At 43.8% G+C, this 14,902-nt stretch overlaps 1 protein-coding gene, 1 long non-coding RNA gene and 1 other non-coding gene across 4 annotated transcripts; 2 read left to right on the top strand and 1 right to left on the bottom strand.

Moving 5' to 3' along the window:
- The first annotated feature begins 3,621 nt into the window (after positions 1-3,621).
- On the top strand, positions 3,622-6,237 carry LOC136500972 (uncharacterized). The gene is made up of 3 exons (XR_010770141.1): positions 3,622-4,018; positions 4,646-4,897; positions 5,606-6,237. It is a non-coding gene; the product is annotated as an uncharacterized lncRNA (long non-coding RNA).
- Positions 6,238-10,873: 4,636 nt separating this feature from the next.
- On the bottom strand, positions 10,874-13,564 carry LOC136546951 (uncharacterized). Of its 2 annotated transcripts, XM_066538908.1 has the most exons (10): positions 13,384-13,564; positions 13,256-13,286; positions 13,003-13,151; positions 12,547-12,638; positions 12,404-12,411; positions 12,243-12,314; positions 11,981-12,148; positions 11,740-11,835; positions 11,413-11,535; positions 10,874-11,295 (listed from the first exon to the last, which is right to left on the bottom strand). In XM_066538908.1, the coding sequence occupies exons 1-10, from the start codon at positions 13,401-13,403 to the stop codon at positions 11,203-11,205; spliced, it is 852 nt and encodes a 283-aa protein (XP_066395005.1). In that variant the 5' UTR covers positions 13,404-13,564; the 3' UTR covers positions 10,874-11,202. The 2 variants fall into 2 exon arrangements, with proteins under 2 accessions (XP_066395005.1, XP_066395012.1); XM_066538915.1 differs by lacking the exons at positions 12,404-12,411; positions 13,256-13,286; positions 13,384-13,564 and having other exon boundaries at positions 11,740-12,148; positions 13,003-13,141.
- TRNAH-GUG (transfer RNA histidin (anticodon GUG)) lies at positions 12,788-12,859 on the top strand. The gene has a single exon. It is a non-coding gene; the product is annotated as a tRNA-His (tRNA).
- Positions 13,565-14,902: the final 1,338 nt, after the last annotated feature.

Raw genomic sequence — 14,902 nt, 5'->3', positions numbered from 1 at the left:
CGAGGCTACTGACGGACTGGGCAACTCGTTTTCGCGGTGGCGAGTGTGCACGACGACGGCGACGCGCGGTCGGCAATGGCGGAGCTGCTGCGGACACGGCGCTGCGCTCGGAGAAGGCGAGAGAGGGAAATGGAGCGGTGAGCGCGTTCGTGCAGGCGCTGGCCCTCTTCTGGAGCGCGGACGCGCGACATGGAGCCTTCGGCAGAGCCTGCGCGCCACGCGGCGAGCGTTGCCTGAGCCGGTCGGCCACCGTGCTCACTGACCGTTTTCTGAAAACGGCGATTCAGTGTACGATGCTAATGACTGTCAGCGACATTTCAACGTGTCAATACGGCTAAACCAATGACCCTTTGCAAAAACTATGTACATGAAATTTGTAGGTGTACCATCCATCTACAATTTCTTTTCAAGGACCATGACCTAATTCCTCATGGATCAGCAGTTACATCAAGCCAAAGTGGGCTTGATCCAACTGAAATTGCAGTTAAGACTTAGCATATTTTTCAATGTTGAAATCAGCATGAATTTCTGACTTGTGGGCCATGTTTGACCATGTTCCACACATTTTCATGAGTTGGCCATAAAACAACTTTTGTTCCTTGATAAATTAGCTACAACTTTGGTAAAGAGTGGACAGCCATGCAAAGTCTCTAAGTTGGACTTTTGAATCAGTCAAACAGTGACACTCCAAGGGTCAATTCAAGTCAAACCTTCACTTGAGGGCATTTTGGTCATTTTGATCTACATGAACAATGTCCCAACAAGTAACCTAGTGTAGTTAAGGTGTAATAGACCATGATCCACCACTTTACAAAATTGTTATACCACTTCTAATGATCACATGTGATAAAGCAATTAAAACAAGCAATTCATTCATATGTTTCAATTCCATGTTTCACATGTTTCATGACCTTGTGGTTATTTTATACTTGTCATATTACTACCATGTTGCCATGTTTCAAGGTATGAGAAACTCAGGTTGCATTCACATGTTACACCATTACTATTCACAACACTCAAGTATGAAACATACACAATTGGAAAATGTTGACAAAGACATGATGAGATAGATGATGCACATGTTTATGAAATGAAATGCAATTAGTAGAAGCCAAACACCTATGGTGTTACACATCCTACACCCAACAATCAAAGAACTGTCCTAATCTCAAATTTTGTGGCGGAACGATCCGGTTAACATTAATTATGTACGTCGTCTATGGGCATTAAACACGTTTTATCCGAGTCAAACGTGATAGTTTGTCAGGGCATCACGTGGGAAGAACTAAAATTTTCATGCTTTCTCACTTTTAAGACCGCATCCATAATTTTTTTACAAAGCTTTTCCAATAAAAACTTGTATCAGAACATAAGCTTACAATTAAGAGATTCATTGGAAGAGTAATAGTATAAGAGTAGCTGAAACAAAAGTTTTACATCAAGGATTTAATAGAGGCCGAGCATAAAATACAAAGAACTTCAGAACTACTAAAATGTTCACCGGACTCGGACATACATAGCTACGATAACAGCAAAGAAAGTAAGTCAGGGTGCCATGTGTCCCTACCAGATGTTTCCCCCGTACATAAGATAAGTCAGTCTAGTAAGCACCTGAGTCTGGACCAATCGAGCTAGCATTCGGCTCACTTCTGACTCGTGGCTTCTCCATTCGAATTTTTGCCCGCAACAAGCTAAGGGTAAATTTTTAGTAATCAATATACTTAGTAAGACTTACCCGACTAATTAGGACAACTCTGACGGTTATGTCGTGGCTATTTGGCTGGTGGTCTGTTCTTACAGAGAGCTTACTAATTCATGATCCTTAACTTACAAGTTTTAGCATAGTATCAAGTTTTCACCCCTTTCGATTAATTTTGCACACCGTGCTAAATTCAAGCAAGTTGATAATATAAGAGTACCAACAACAACAAAAATTCAGGGGCATAAAATGTATCACCAAAACCAACAATTTCTGGAACTAGGAGTCTCAAACAAGCCTAAGTAGATATAGAGATTTATTGATGAGTTTGTTTTTCTTTTCTTTGGGTCATAGTCAAGTAATATGCATCCCCACGTGACCGATGATGAGTAAGATCGAGAGCCAAATAAACCCTTATATGTTTGGGGTGGTTTTGGCAGCTAAGTCTTGTCTGTTTTTTCTTTAAAAAACAAAAAGGGCTCTGCATGTCTGTACCAGTTAAAACTCACGCCATCGATTTTGTTGCAAGTACTCTTAAAAAAAGGCCTCACTATATATTGAAGGCACTCAAGTGCGAAGCTTTTTGTTGCATAGGAAGATGGTCGCGAAGTCCGCATCCGACACGCTTATAGTAAGCTTGCTACACGATAGTAACAAGATTGTCACATGTACAGATGTCTTCTAGTGATGACAGCTAACAGCTTGACAAGAAAATGGGCCAATTAAATTATCTCTTTAGAGAGTTTCTACAAAAACCGGGAAAATTCATAGCATCAATTTGTTGCGGTAATTTGTATTGTAATTGTACAGGTAACCATGTTGTGTACACGTAACTTTTATCTAAAACATTTCTTTATCGCCAACAACATTTCAGACTCACGATGACACTATCACAATTACTATCACAACAAGAATTATATATACATCAAAATAGGCCAATCACATTCTATATTTTTTTTACCATCAGTTGGTTAGGTTTCTTATGGTGCAACCTACTCATCCGGGTTCAAGTCCTCGACTTGGCACGGGTGTTTATATTTTTCTGGATTTATTCTAAGATTTAATAGCGTTATGCTTTCAGTGGTAGGCAATATTCCTGTCGACAGCGAGACGCCTGTGGTGACTTCATCAATCTCGAGATGTGCCAGCACAGTCTTCGGAGGTGCTCATAGGAGTAACGTTTGCGTACGTGTGTTCATAGATATGAGTGTGCGTACGTGTTGAACTTTTGTGTCTGTACTTGTGTAATTCGCAAAAAAAAAAAAAAAAAGGAAAAGCTTGTGTCTAGATTAGCACGTACAATTGAGGAGATGAATAAGGCTATTCTAAATTAAGAAACTGTGCCATGTGCCAAATTACTTATAACCTTGTTTTGTACTCCACTGGGCACTGATAGCCATAAGCCCATAATGGAGCAACAAGGACCAAAGAATATATAGATGTATGCGATGGTGAATTGGATCTGTTTTCACTATTTGATATGCTTAAGCTAGCAATTAAGAGTGGAATTTAAAATGTATTTTAGCTAGTTTAAGTTTCAAAATTTTGTTGGAGAAGTTTGATGTCACTGTTCTAAATTTTGCTGGAAAAATAAAGAGAAGTGAAGATTAAGTGAAAGAAAATCCGGTGCACGGAGGGAGGGTCCAAGAGAAGGGAGCACCCGATGCCGTTTATTTTTTCCCCAAAAGTCTTTTTCTTTAAATTTATATTGGATGCGGCTAATGCACGGATGACTGTGTAATTAGCATATGAAACGCACACTTCTTACTCCTGACGCTCCCACCCCAGCCTTCCTCTCCTACCGCCGGCCACGCCGCCCTTCTCCTCGTCCTTGCCCTCACCCTCGCCGTTGCCCACCGCCCCACGACGACCACATTCTTCCCCTTCCGCCGCCACCATGGTCATGGGCGCCCCCGTCCTGACCCGGCCGCCTCATATGGCACCAGAACTCTAACGTTCTCTCCCGCCGTCTCCACCGTCCGATCGGCGTGAACCCTTACTCCCCCTGCCTTTTAGATTAGGAATGGAAAAAGAAAAGATAACAAACGGAAAACGTAAAAACATACATGACGGAGGCCCAAGTCAGTCTCCCAGAAAGCCAGAACCATCCCCGTGCCTCGACTAGCAGATTCTACCACTTTTAAACCCCGCAAAATCCCCGACCCCTCCCCTCTCTCTTCTCGCATTCCACCGCTCACCATGGCCGCCGCCTTCGAAGCAGCTGGTGGCCGGAAGGGTAGCTGCTTCTTGGAAGTCGGCCGCCGCGAGATCGGCTCCTCCTTCCCCCGCGCCTCTTCCCGCCGAATCAGCGGCTCCTAGGTTCTTTTCTTCTCTGTTAATTTCTGTTTGATCCTGGTACTTCGAACTTTGGAATCCTTCCGGAATTTGGTATCTCCTAGTCGGTAGATGATTCGACCATGTCTGCTGGGTGGACTTTGGAAGACAAGGTGTAGGGTTTCACATATCTGGCGGTCGGGTAGAGTACGATGGCTGGTGGGTAGGTTCTGTTCTTGATGTGGTGTTGAGCTTGTTTGTATCAGTTCAGCAACTTCATTTTGGGAATTTATGGAACTAGTACTGCAAAATCTCAAATTTAAGCGTCCGAATAAGACTGCCTGCTGTCTGGGTCTATAGATTAGACACAGTTTTACTACTGATGAAATTTGTGACATGGGGGATAAGATTTATACATTTTGTTCAAGTTCGATATCTACTAGTTGGCTAGTTTCTCTCCGTAGTGTTTCTTTTCAAGCTTGACAAATGTCTTATTGGATCACATGTGTTACAAAGGTGATCCAACTCTAGTTATGTTACAGATTATGATGATGATTTTTGTGGTAGTTTTGCTATATAACTGTTTCTTTCTACAATGCTGAGTTGGCTTGAATCACTGTTCTTAGATGCGGTGCTAACTGCTTGTCATTTTCGTTTTCTTCGAGGGAGTAGCATATAGTGCTGCGGATGTCTCAGTATGGAAAATTGTGTGGTCATGAAGGCTGCGTTAATACCATAAGCTTCAACCCTGCTGGTGACCTCCTTGTGTCCGGTTCAGACGACACGAACATCATACTATGGGACTGGCTTTCTAAAACTATAAAACTTGTTTACCCTTCTGGCCACCACGAAAATGTCTTCCATGCTCGTGTGATGCCATTTACAGATGACAGCACCATCGTAACTGTTGCTGCTGATGGCCAGGTTTGTCTCTACCAACAATGATTTGGATGGATACATTACATTTTTTTTATCTGTTTGATAAGCTGTGAACAAGTTCAAGGAACTTATTACCATGATTTATTTCCTGGCACGTGAACCATGTGTAAAGAGACTGAGGTCATTGCACAGAATACTGTTCATCCGCCTTGCGAGTCTAAGTAACTTATGCAACACATTTGTAAACCATGTTGAGCTTCTGCCGTGGTTCTAGGTAATTTGTTTTTTAATCTAGGTGGCATGATGGCAACTATTATTCCATGCATGGAACACCATCTATACCCTTATCTCAGCATTCAAAAGATCCTTCACGAAACACACAAAGGCAAACTACTGAAACTTCTTTTTTCTCTCAGGCTTTTAGATTCGAATATCTTTTGTCTTCACTGGAGCAGCGCTTTCAAAAGTTAGGGCTATACATAATTAAAACTTTGTTGTTGTGGAAATTGTCCCACAAATGCTTGCATGCATCTTTGTGACCGTGTCCTGAAGCATTTGTGTTGCTTGACTAGCACTGTTTCTTGCAGTACATAATATTTTGAAGTAAGCTTGGCATTGCCTACTTTTCTATTTTCTTTCTACTTAGTACCATATTGGAAATGATTTTACTGGCTACCAGCTTCTACTCCATGCTAAAGCATCATGGATATTTTTCTCTTCATTGCAACCAAATAAACCACTTCTGCCACCCAGGTACGAGTAGGACGACTGAAGGAGGGCGGTGAAGTCACAATGAAACTAGTTGGGGAGCACGATTCCCGGGTGCATAAGATGGCTATTGAACCAGGAAGCCCTTACATATTTTACAGTTGTGGAGAGGATGGTTTGGTACAGCATGTATGTCACTAGGCCACTATATGCTAATATACGCTATTAGTGCAGTGGGATAAACCATGCGGAAAGGAGCCAAAGGGAAAACTCTGATCCCAGGGAATGCATTGTGACATAGCTAAAACAACTGGTGAATTTTTCTTGGCTACCTGGCCCTGGATCCATGTTGGAGCAAACTGGATAGGTCTTTTAGATTGCAGTCCTACAAAGCAAGCCCAAGGTGCGCTGAATGGGCATCGTACACATGGAGGAGCAATATTGGTCACAGGTTGTGATGCTTAGTGGAGAAACTAAACGGGTTGGGCCACATCGTCCACTCGTTTATTCTGCTGTAGTTTTAACAAGCATGGTCGACTTTCTCAATTGCCGTATACCGACTCAGTAGTAAAATAAATTGTGCCCCCCAGCTTGTGTAATTATGAACTGTAGACCTGAATTGTGGTGATAGTCATGCGACATGTACAGAGGTTTTCCTTGGCGCGGAAATATTGAGAATTTTTTTTTCATCTATCTGGCAATGCGTTCTTTTACATAATCTGGAAGTACAGCCGTTGGCCTTGTAACTCGTACATTCCGACTTCCGAGGCCTTGGACTGCTGTTTGCCAATTTTGGATATGGAACTGAAGCATCTGTATTTAAAATGGGAATATGATTGCGTTTTCAAATGTGACAGCGATTGCTGTATGTTGTGAACTCATCTGATACTCCCCTAATGCAGTGGAACGCCATTGCGACATTGCTGGCGACTTCCTGCGTCAGATTAGCCTCTGGAAGTCCCTAATGCAGAGGAACGCCATTACGACATTGCTGGCGACTTCCTGCGTCAGATTAGCCTCTGGAAGTTTTTGATTGCCCTTGTGTTGCTGATGAGTGATGACACTGACGGGCGAGGTCTCCATGTTCAGGACGGAATCCCAAGACCGTGACGGCACGACAATAACGCCGAACCGTACATCCAAGACCTATCGTGCAGACAGAGACGAAGTTAGGAAAAAATTTAGGAGGGACTAAACAATGATAATTAGTAAGAAAAGAGGTTCAGCAAATCTCAACCCCTTCTATCTATATATCTACAGCTGAAATTTTAGATGACGACTCTATGGGGCTTCGCTTGCTCGCGAGCGGTAGGAGGGGGGGGGGGGGGGGGGGGGGGGCGCTAGAGCCCCCTAGCCCCACCGCCGGCTCCGTGCCTGCGTGCAGATCCAAGACCGTGACAAGAATTCCAAGAGCGTTCTGGCTTTCTCTCAAGATCTATCGTGCCGTTTAGCTTTTCAGGAAAGGACCGGAGCATTTCCGAGGAAGCGGACAGGAAAAGGAGATCGTTTTCCCCGGGGGTAAACGTCACAGATCGACAGGTCACGAACTCACGACCGCCGCAGCTCTCATCGACCACGCCGTCCCGGTGCGAACAAGCGCTGTGGTCGCCTATTCACGTGATCCACACGCCGCCGGTCATGCCTGGTGGTGGTGGTGGGCGAGGGAAGTTTGGCACGGCAGACGCGGGCCCTGCACTTGAGCTGTCTGTCAAGTGCGTCTGTACGTGTTTCGCGTGGCCGCCGCGGACGACTAGGCGTCAGGTCGCATAACGATAGCGCGAGCACTTGGCACGGTTCGCTGGGCTGGAATTTTACCACCACGAGCCTCCCGACCTTTACGATTCTTTGGTTTGGACAGGCCCAAATAACACAAACAACACTTATCAGAGGCCCATTCCCTTGTTCACGATTGAACCGGGAATTTGTCGGTGTACAAGACTTCGTGCTGTCTAAGATATACAAAAAAAAGACTGCTATTGTACGGTTTGCTTGATGGTTGCATATAGTCCGTTTTATAATATTGTCAATTACTGTGCTATTCCTATTGCTATTAAGTATGTTTTAACTTCACTGAGCGTTGCTAATTGGTTTAATTTTACAAAAAATCACGCCGTGATTTTTCTAGCACCACTAACCGATGAAGGAAAAAAATTCATTTTTACTGAAGATGACTAGTTATACTTCATAATCGTTATATTCTTTACTTCATAAATAATATAATGCAATAAACTATTTATTTATTGTTAAAAATTATGAATTGTTTATTCGCAAAAAAATAATATGAATTGTTGATCATAGCCATGTTAATTGATTGGAGAAGACATCTCATAGAGTCCATGTAAATATGTAACTGAATTATCTGTGGTCATAAGTTTTCATAGCTTTATATTTATGTTCGTAATGGTTAAGAATTTCCGCTGCATCCTGTCTAATAGTTTCTGGAGAAGACGGTCGTCGTTTAATAGTTTGTGAAGGAGGCCGCCACTGAGATTTAGAACCATGGTTTCGGTTGGATTTATCGGGAGCAGCCTAACGGCGTGTTGGTTAATTTCTGGGCTGGTTTGAACTGGCTGGTACTGGTTTATTGTGAGAAAAAAATACTGTTGGCTGATTGGTTTGGACTGGCTGAAACCAACGAGCGAACAGGCTGTAAATCACAACTCGCATGGGACAACGGCAGATCAGAGAACCGTAAGAACCTACTATGACATATAACACCAATTACGTTCCAGCAATTGCAGTGTTGTCTTCTGATCAAAGAAAGAAACAACAAACACTGCTCCTGTGATACACATTTCTGCCCCAACTACGTACACAACTTTGCTTGAGTACCAACACACATTCAACACCATCCACCGATCGTCACTCCAAATTCACATAATCGAGATACTGATACACTGGGACAAGTCACACATCAACTACTTTTGGACAGAGAATCCTCTGCTCACTCTTCTCTTGCATATACAGCATACATACATGATACATGTCCTCCAAGCACAGCGGCCGTCTCCGCGGAGTCCTCGCCGTCTCACTTTAAGCCACCAGCACGTACAGCGCGTAGATGATCCCCGGAATGTACCCCAGTATGGTGAGCAAGAGGTCGATCCAGAACTCCACCTGCAACATACATCCATCGTTCACGCGCGCCACCATCCAAGTCACGGCAAGAGCACAACGACACACGAGCAGCCTATGTCCTTGAGGTGAGTAAGAGTTCCACTTACGCCGCAGCCGTAGCGCAGGAAGACGCCGACCGGCGGGAGGAAGATGGCGAGGAGCACCTCCAGGAACGTCGCCGACGCCATTGTCTGTCTCTCTCTCTCTCTCACTCACGAAGTCACGATGCGCCTTCTTTCTCTGAAGGAGAAGAACCGCCTGGAAACTGTGTGCCTGGCGAAAGGTGGCACGCGCCCGTTTATATAAGATAATAAGAGTACTTGGAGGGCGTTTCCATTTTTCGCAGGGAGTAGCAACTGCTCTGATTCTAAATTTCCACCGGGACAGAGGGTGTACGTGTCCACGGCGGGTGGCACGCGGCAGGAGCGGTTTCGACCCACGTTGCCGGCTCTTCCGTGCGGGACTGGGGCACCCCAAGGCCGCTACTGCACAGATCATCACACGCGGGTAAACTCTGCTTTCAGTGGCCTCTTGGGTTTTCTGGTGTGTTCTCCAGTCCGTGAAACTTAAAAGAACCTTGGCCCGATCCGCCTGATCTTGGTGTCGGCGTCTGCTTGGCTGGCAGCTGGCTGCTTGCTGTTGCTGATTACTACTGTAGGATCGTAACAGGGGAACGGAAGAGTTGGCCCGCGGTTTATTCTGCTTTTGCACTTCCGACACCTGGCGGTTCATCTTTATTGCCGTACATGTGTATTTTTTGAAAAAGAAAATTTTAATTTTTGGCTCAGTAAGAGTTTACGATCAACCAGTCATCATATTAGCCTCTGAATGATGAAGAGGAGCCTTTTTTTAGGAAACTGGAGGGCGCCCCTACAGTGAAAAATTATTAATGAATAAGAGTTAAAAGATCTTACAGAGGTGAGTCCTCACAAAGGGCTCAGGAAAAAAAAGAATAAAAAGAAAAGAAGACTCAGCCTAGAGACTAAACCAGTGAACGACTCCATTGATCAAAAGCTTGTGCACGTCTGATACTGACTCTGTGGCTGAGTAACTGCAATTCTTCGAGGAAGGTTGCTTTGCAAGCTGGTACATTTGGTTGCAAACCTTTTGAAAATGAGGTCATTTCTTGACGACCATATTTCCCAACAGAGTAAGATGATTGCTGGCATGAAGAACTGGGTTTGGATAGCATCCTTTATTGCCCTGTTCGTTTGGCTGATAAGCCATGGCTGAAAGTACTGTTGACTGATTGGTTGAAAAAGTACGGCATTGGGTGATAGATGGACATCAATAAATTCCGAACACTGCTTTGCAAAACGGCACCGAAGGAAAAGATGTTGTAATGTTTCTTCTGTCTCGAGATCACACATGACACAGTTGTAGGATGGTAGCTGCATGTTTCTCCGTTTTAGAATGTTTCTTGTGCTAAGCCTGTTCTTGATTAAAAGGCAAAAGAAAACCTTATGTTTGGGTTGACAGAAGCAGTCCCAAATCCAATTATGAGATTCATGAGTTTGTTAAGTTCCCCAAGGTTCTGTAAGTACTTAGCAGTTGCTAGTGCTACTTATCCAAAATGCTTGCTGAATTATCAGGTCTGTACTTGAGCAAAAAGTGAACTTACAGCTAGGAACCTGTCTGAATAAACAAAGGGAATTACCTTGCTGAGGCAAAAATTATATCTGACCACCAAATGAGCAGCCCCAAATTAGAATGTCCAATTTAGTTCAGTTTTGAAAGATAGAAAAGCTCAGTCCTGAAGACAAAGAATATTTGCAATCTTTTTTCAGTTCTGCCAACTCAAAGAATATTATATCTTGTTGCAACTGCAAGAACAGCAGGTCTCTGCCATCCTGTTTCCTGAACAAATCCGGACAGCATTTGGACAGATGACAAATGTAGGTTATCTTGGTTCTAGAGCCTCAACTGAAGACAAAGTTGAAGTGCCATTTGTGGAGAAATATCAGTTATGCAAAAATGCAGTGTACCAATGCTAAATTCTGCAGAATAAGCATTCTATATAGGGATCCAGAGACTCTCTAAACCACTGGTAATCAAAGGACTTTGATGCCAGTAGAGTTGATCGACAAGAGATGCGACGATAGCTTCATGGTGACGAATTGGTCGACAATAACCACAAGATTCGTGTCAATGGATGCAGTGTGATCATATGGAGATATGCCGTTATAATCAAACAAATAAAGGAAACTATTTGCAACGTTTTTTTTATCTCCATACGTTATGTGTACAATAGGTCGGGCTAATTTGCTAGTTTTGGGTGGTTTAAAGGCAAACCACAGTGCCTGCCCTTGATAATGTATATACATACATCCAGCGATGCATACGTATGGTTCTTCAATTCTACCAGACAGATGTCGATACACTACACATGCCTAATCTACGACATCCCATGTACAGCGCGTCGGGCTTCTGCCGCCAATACCCCGGCCCCGACGGCGACAGCATGTGGCGAAATGCAGCTGTCAATGGAATCAAATGGTCCGTCACATAAAACTAGCAGTCTAGCACTACGTGCACCTCCCCACGGCCACTACCTCGTCTTTGAGCGTCTTCCTGTTGCCTTCGTGCTTGCTCCCGGCCTTCCCGGGCTTTTTCAGCGTCTGCGACGATGAAAACAACGCGTCAGCTAATGCATCAGGCATATCACAGGTTCAATCAGAAGCAAATATGCTCAGTCACGGCGCAGGAGAACGTGCGTACTGCGCAAAGACACTGACCTTCTTGAGCAGCATGTCGGTCTGCCGCTCCATCTCTCGGATCTGCTCCATGGTCATGCCGTACCATTCGTCGATCCACGCGAAGCACAGCCGGTGGCATGCCAGGAACAGCGCCCTCTCCCCCTGTGTGAACGAAACGCACACACTGCATTAGCGCGGAGCTTCTGAATCCTCTAGACAAAGAGAGGAGAAATCTCTGAACTTCTGAACATTATATTGTGCTGTCCTGCTTCGCTGGCAGGTGCAGACTGACTGACGAACTGGCGAAGTGCTCTTGTTCATTCAGAGAATGCCAATCTATCAGCAGGGCGTGATATATCTGCATACCGCAATGATGCAATCTTCGAGCCGTTCGCCGAGGCCCCATATGGGAGCATCCATGATCACCAGCTTGTATGTGGTCATCACCGGAACGCATGAATCCTGCAGAGAGAACAGCATATGTACATGCATATATGTGATAACGTGATATGTCACTTGACAACAGCAGTACCAGGCTTCTGAACGGCAACATTGTCCATTGGGCATTGGCATATATACTAATTGAGAAATCTGTGTTGCTCCATACCATCCATCCCTTCAGAAGAGGGCCTCGTTCTGTTCGTTGTGACTTGAAGGTTGTCAGATCGACATTTGGAGCACCGATCACCTTACTCCAGTAGTCTCGTGATATAGATGCGATGTCGATGATCTCAACTTCTCTTGCGGCTAGTTGCTCACTGGTCAAATTGTGCACCTGGTGCACATTAGTACACTCTTATTAGTACTCTGATATTCTTCTCATTTTCTGAGACTGGGATTTTGAAGTGTGGTTATTAAAGACAACTAACATTTTCAGAGCAACCGTTGTCGGGTCTGATTACAGTGTCAATGGTGAGTGAACACTTGCTGAAAAGTGGGCACTGATGACAAATGATGAAGAAAGCTAAGTTAGCCTGAAGTATTCAGTTATCAATGTAGGGTTCAGGTTTTGAGTAGCACTTCTGAATACCTTGATCACTAGTGTGCAAGTCAGAGTAGATGGAGTTCAGGCCATCATGAAAACACAATGGAACAAGTTGAGCGCACATTCTCACCCACTGAGTATTACATTACAGAGTATGTTCTAAAATGTCCAAAGTGAAAATTGCTAACCTGTTCTGCTCTTTGGAAATGCACACCAAGAGTCCTCATGCACTGTGAGAGCGCTGGCAGGTGCAAAGCCCTTCATCCATGATGGAATTTTGCTGCACATAATTTTGATTTTAATCGTTTTCAAGGTTCCTTACAATGTTCATAAAATAAACACTGATGTATATTGAAAAAGCCTTAATACTTATGCTTCTGAAATATATATGGATATAAGTTCGATGTATTTGTGAATTCTATCAAATAAGTGGCTGTAGTTTAGTGGTAAGAATTCCACGTTGTGGCCGTGGAGACCTGGGCTCGAATCCCAGCAGCCACAATTTTTGTCTTTTTAGTCTAAAAAAATAGAAGGTACATACAAACCGCTGCAAGTGATATTTTTTTAATCTAATAAAAAGAAGGTACATACAGACCTCTGCAAGTGATAAAGTTTTTTTAATCTAAAAGAAGGTACATACAAACCTTTGCAAATGATAATTTTTTGAGGTCAATTGACCCTTGCCAAGCTTCTCATCCTCAAATGGGACTTGCTGCAGTACCTCTACACCCTCCTTGCTATTTGTGTTTTGCTGCTCCATCTTCATGATGGTGTAGCTCAAGCCTATTTCATACTGTAATACGAGGATTCAGCTTCAGCAGTTCATTTGTCAAGTCAAGCACAGGAATGCAGAATCATCATTTTAAAACTTTCTATTTTGCTCTTGGATCATCATACCTCTTCCATCGACATGGGCATGACGATCCGGCTTTGCGCAAAATTGAAGTCAAGGTATACACAAATTCATACAGAAAACATATACTTGTGTAGAAAACACTGTTAACACAAGAACTTGGGGAGGATACAACTCTTTGATCTGAACCATGGCAAAAGTAGTACCAAGACCAGCAATTCTGATGGTCTCCTGAGTTGCTGCCGAGAGGGAGGGGGAGGAAGGCTTTTGCTTGTTTTCCTGTTCTTATGTTGTTTGTTGCTTCAAGAAGGCAATGGACGTAGCGAAGGAAGAACTTTTAATCTTCAAACTTCTTACGCAAATTCCCTCCTATAGATGTGAAATACTATATTCTCCCAGCGGTTGCCCAATAAGTAAAATCCTAGTACTCACAAAAGTTCAGACTTGGGAACCGGCAAAACGGATTTTATCCATAAAGTGCTAAACTGAAGTTATAGGAGGACAGATGTGCAAAGAACCCTGAAAACGGGTCTTGTCTACATCAAACGAGCTGTGAGGTGGGTAGTTACGAACGTCACTGGTTACCTTTATGAAAACGTATCTTGCAGCTGATGGAAAAGGGCAGATGCTGGCATCCACCCTGCCGCCCACACAATTGTGTCCACTCCTTTCAGTTCTTTCGCCAGGGGAAAAACACTTGGCCAGGAGGAATTAATGCCTTGAAAAGGCACCGTTCTATCACGCACAAATCATGAATCTTGGCTGTTGATTGTCTGATCTAGTGGCCCAAGTTCGTTGCAACAAGGGACTGTGAAAGGACCCAGATGCCGCTTATAGAGGGTTGAATAGGGGTTTCTAAAAATTAACATCTTTAAATGCAAAATTAACATCTTTAAATGCGGAAACGATCAGTAAAGGGAGTTTTCAAAACGAAAATTGCAAATAAGAGTAATATCAACCCTTATAAGTTAGCCACAGAGTATGTAAAAGATATTAAATAAATCTAGGAGCTACAACCCTGTAACACAACGATTAGTGCAGTGAATAGATAAAAACAGAGCAGAGGCCAATACCGGACACGTCTGGTTCGATCGAACACTTCAGGCAATATCGGACACGTCCGGTAGTTATACCGAACACGTCCGGTATACACGAGTTCTGTAGTGTGACCCCTAACTTGCTCCTTTTGATTCCAAACTTCAACCCAACCTGTAGGCACCCACTAAAGATAGTGCCACACACAGGTAACCTACACAAGAGCTAGAGCAACATAAATATCAAATGAGATGTGAATTGAGACACGATATTTGTTTTACCGAAGTTCGGACTCGTTCGAGTCCTACTCTCCGTTGAGGGGGCTGCGGGCGACCCAGCGAAGGTCAGCCCTAGAGGGTACCACGAAGGTCACTCTAGCCAGAGTTTTTTCTAACTCCTTTTTCTCCTTCCACTAGTTGATTCTGAGACGGCAGAATCGATCGTTACAAACTTTTTGAGGTATACCACAATCTCTTGGGTGCTCTCCGGCGATGCCTAGCCGTCTAGGACCGAAGAGTCCAAGAGTAACAAATGCAAATCACGAAATAGACAATATGCACAAGTGCTCAAGTGGTGGCTTGCTCTCTGTCGATGCGAAAAGTGATCAATTAGTAAATATTTGTCGTTTTGCCGTACGTTGTGATCGGATGTGGCCT

The sequence above is a fragment of the Miscanthus floridulus genome, chromosome 1 (assembly GCF_019320115.1).
Source record: "Miscanthus floridulus cultivar M001 chromosome 1, ASM1932011v1, whole genome shotgun sequence".
Lineage (NCBI taxonomy): Eukaryota > Viridiplantae > Streptophyta > Magnoliopsida > Poales > Poaceae > Miscanthus > Miscanthus floridulus.
This window is presented reverse-complemented; position numbering and strand designations above follow the sequence as displayed.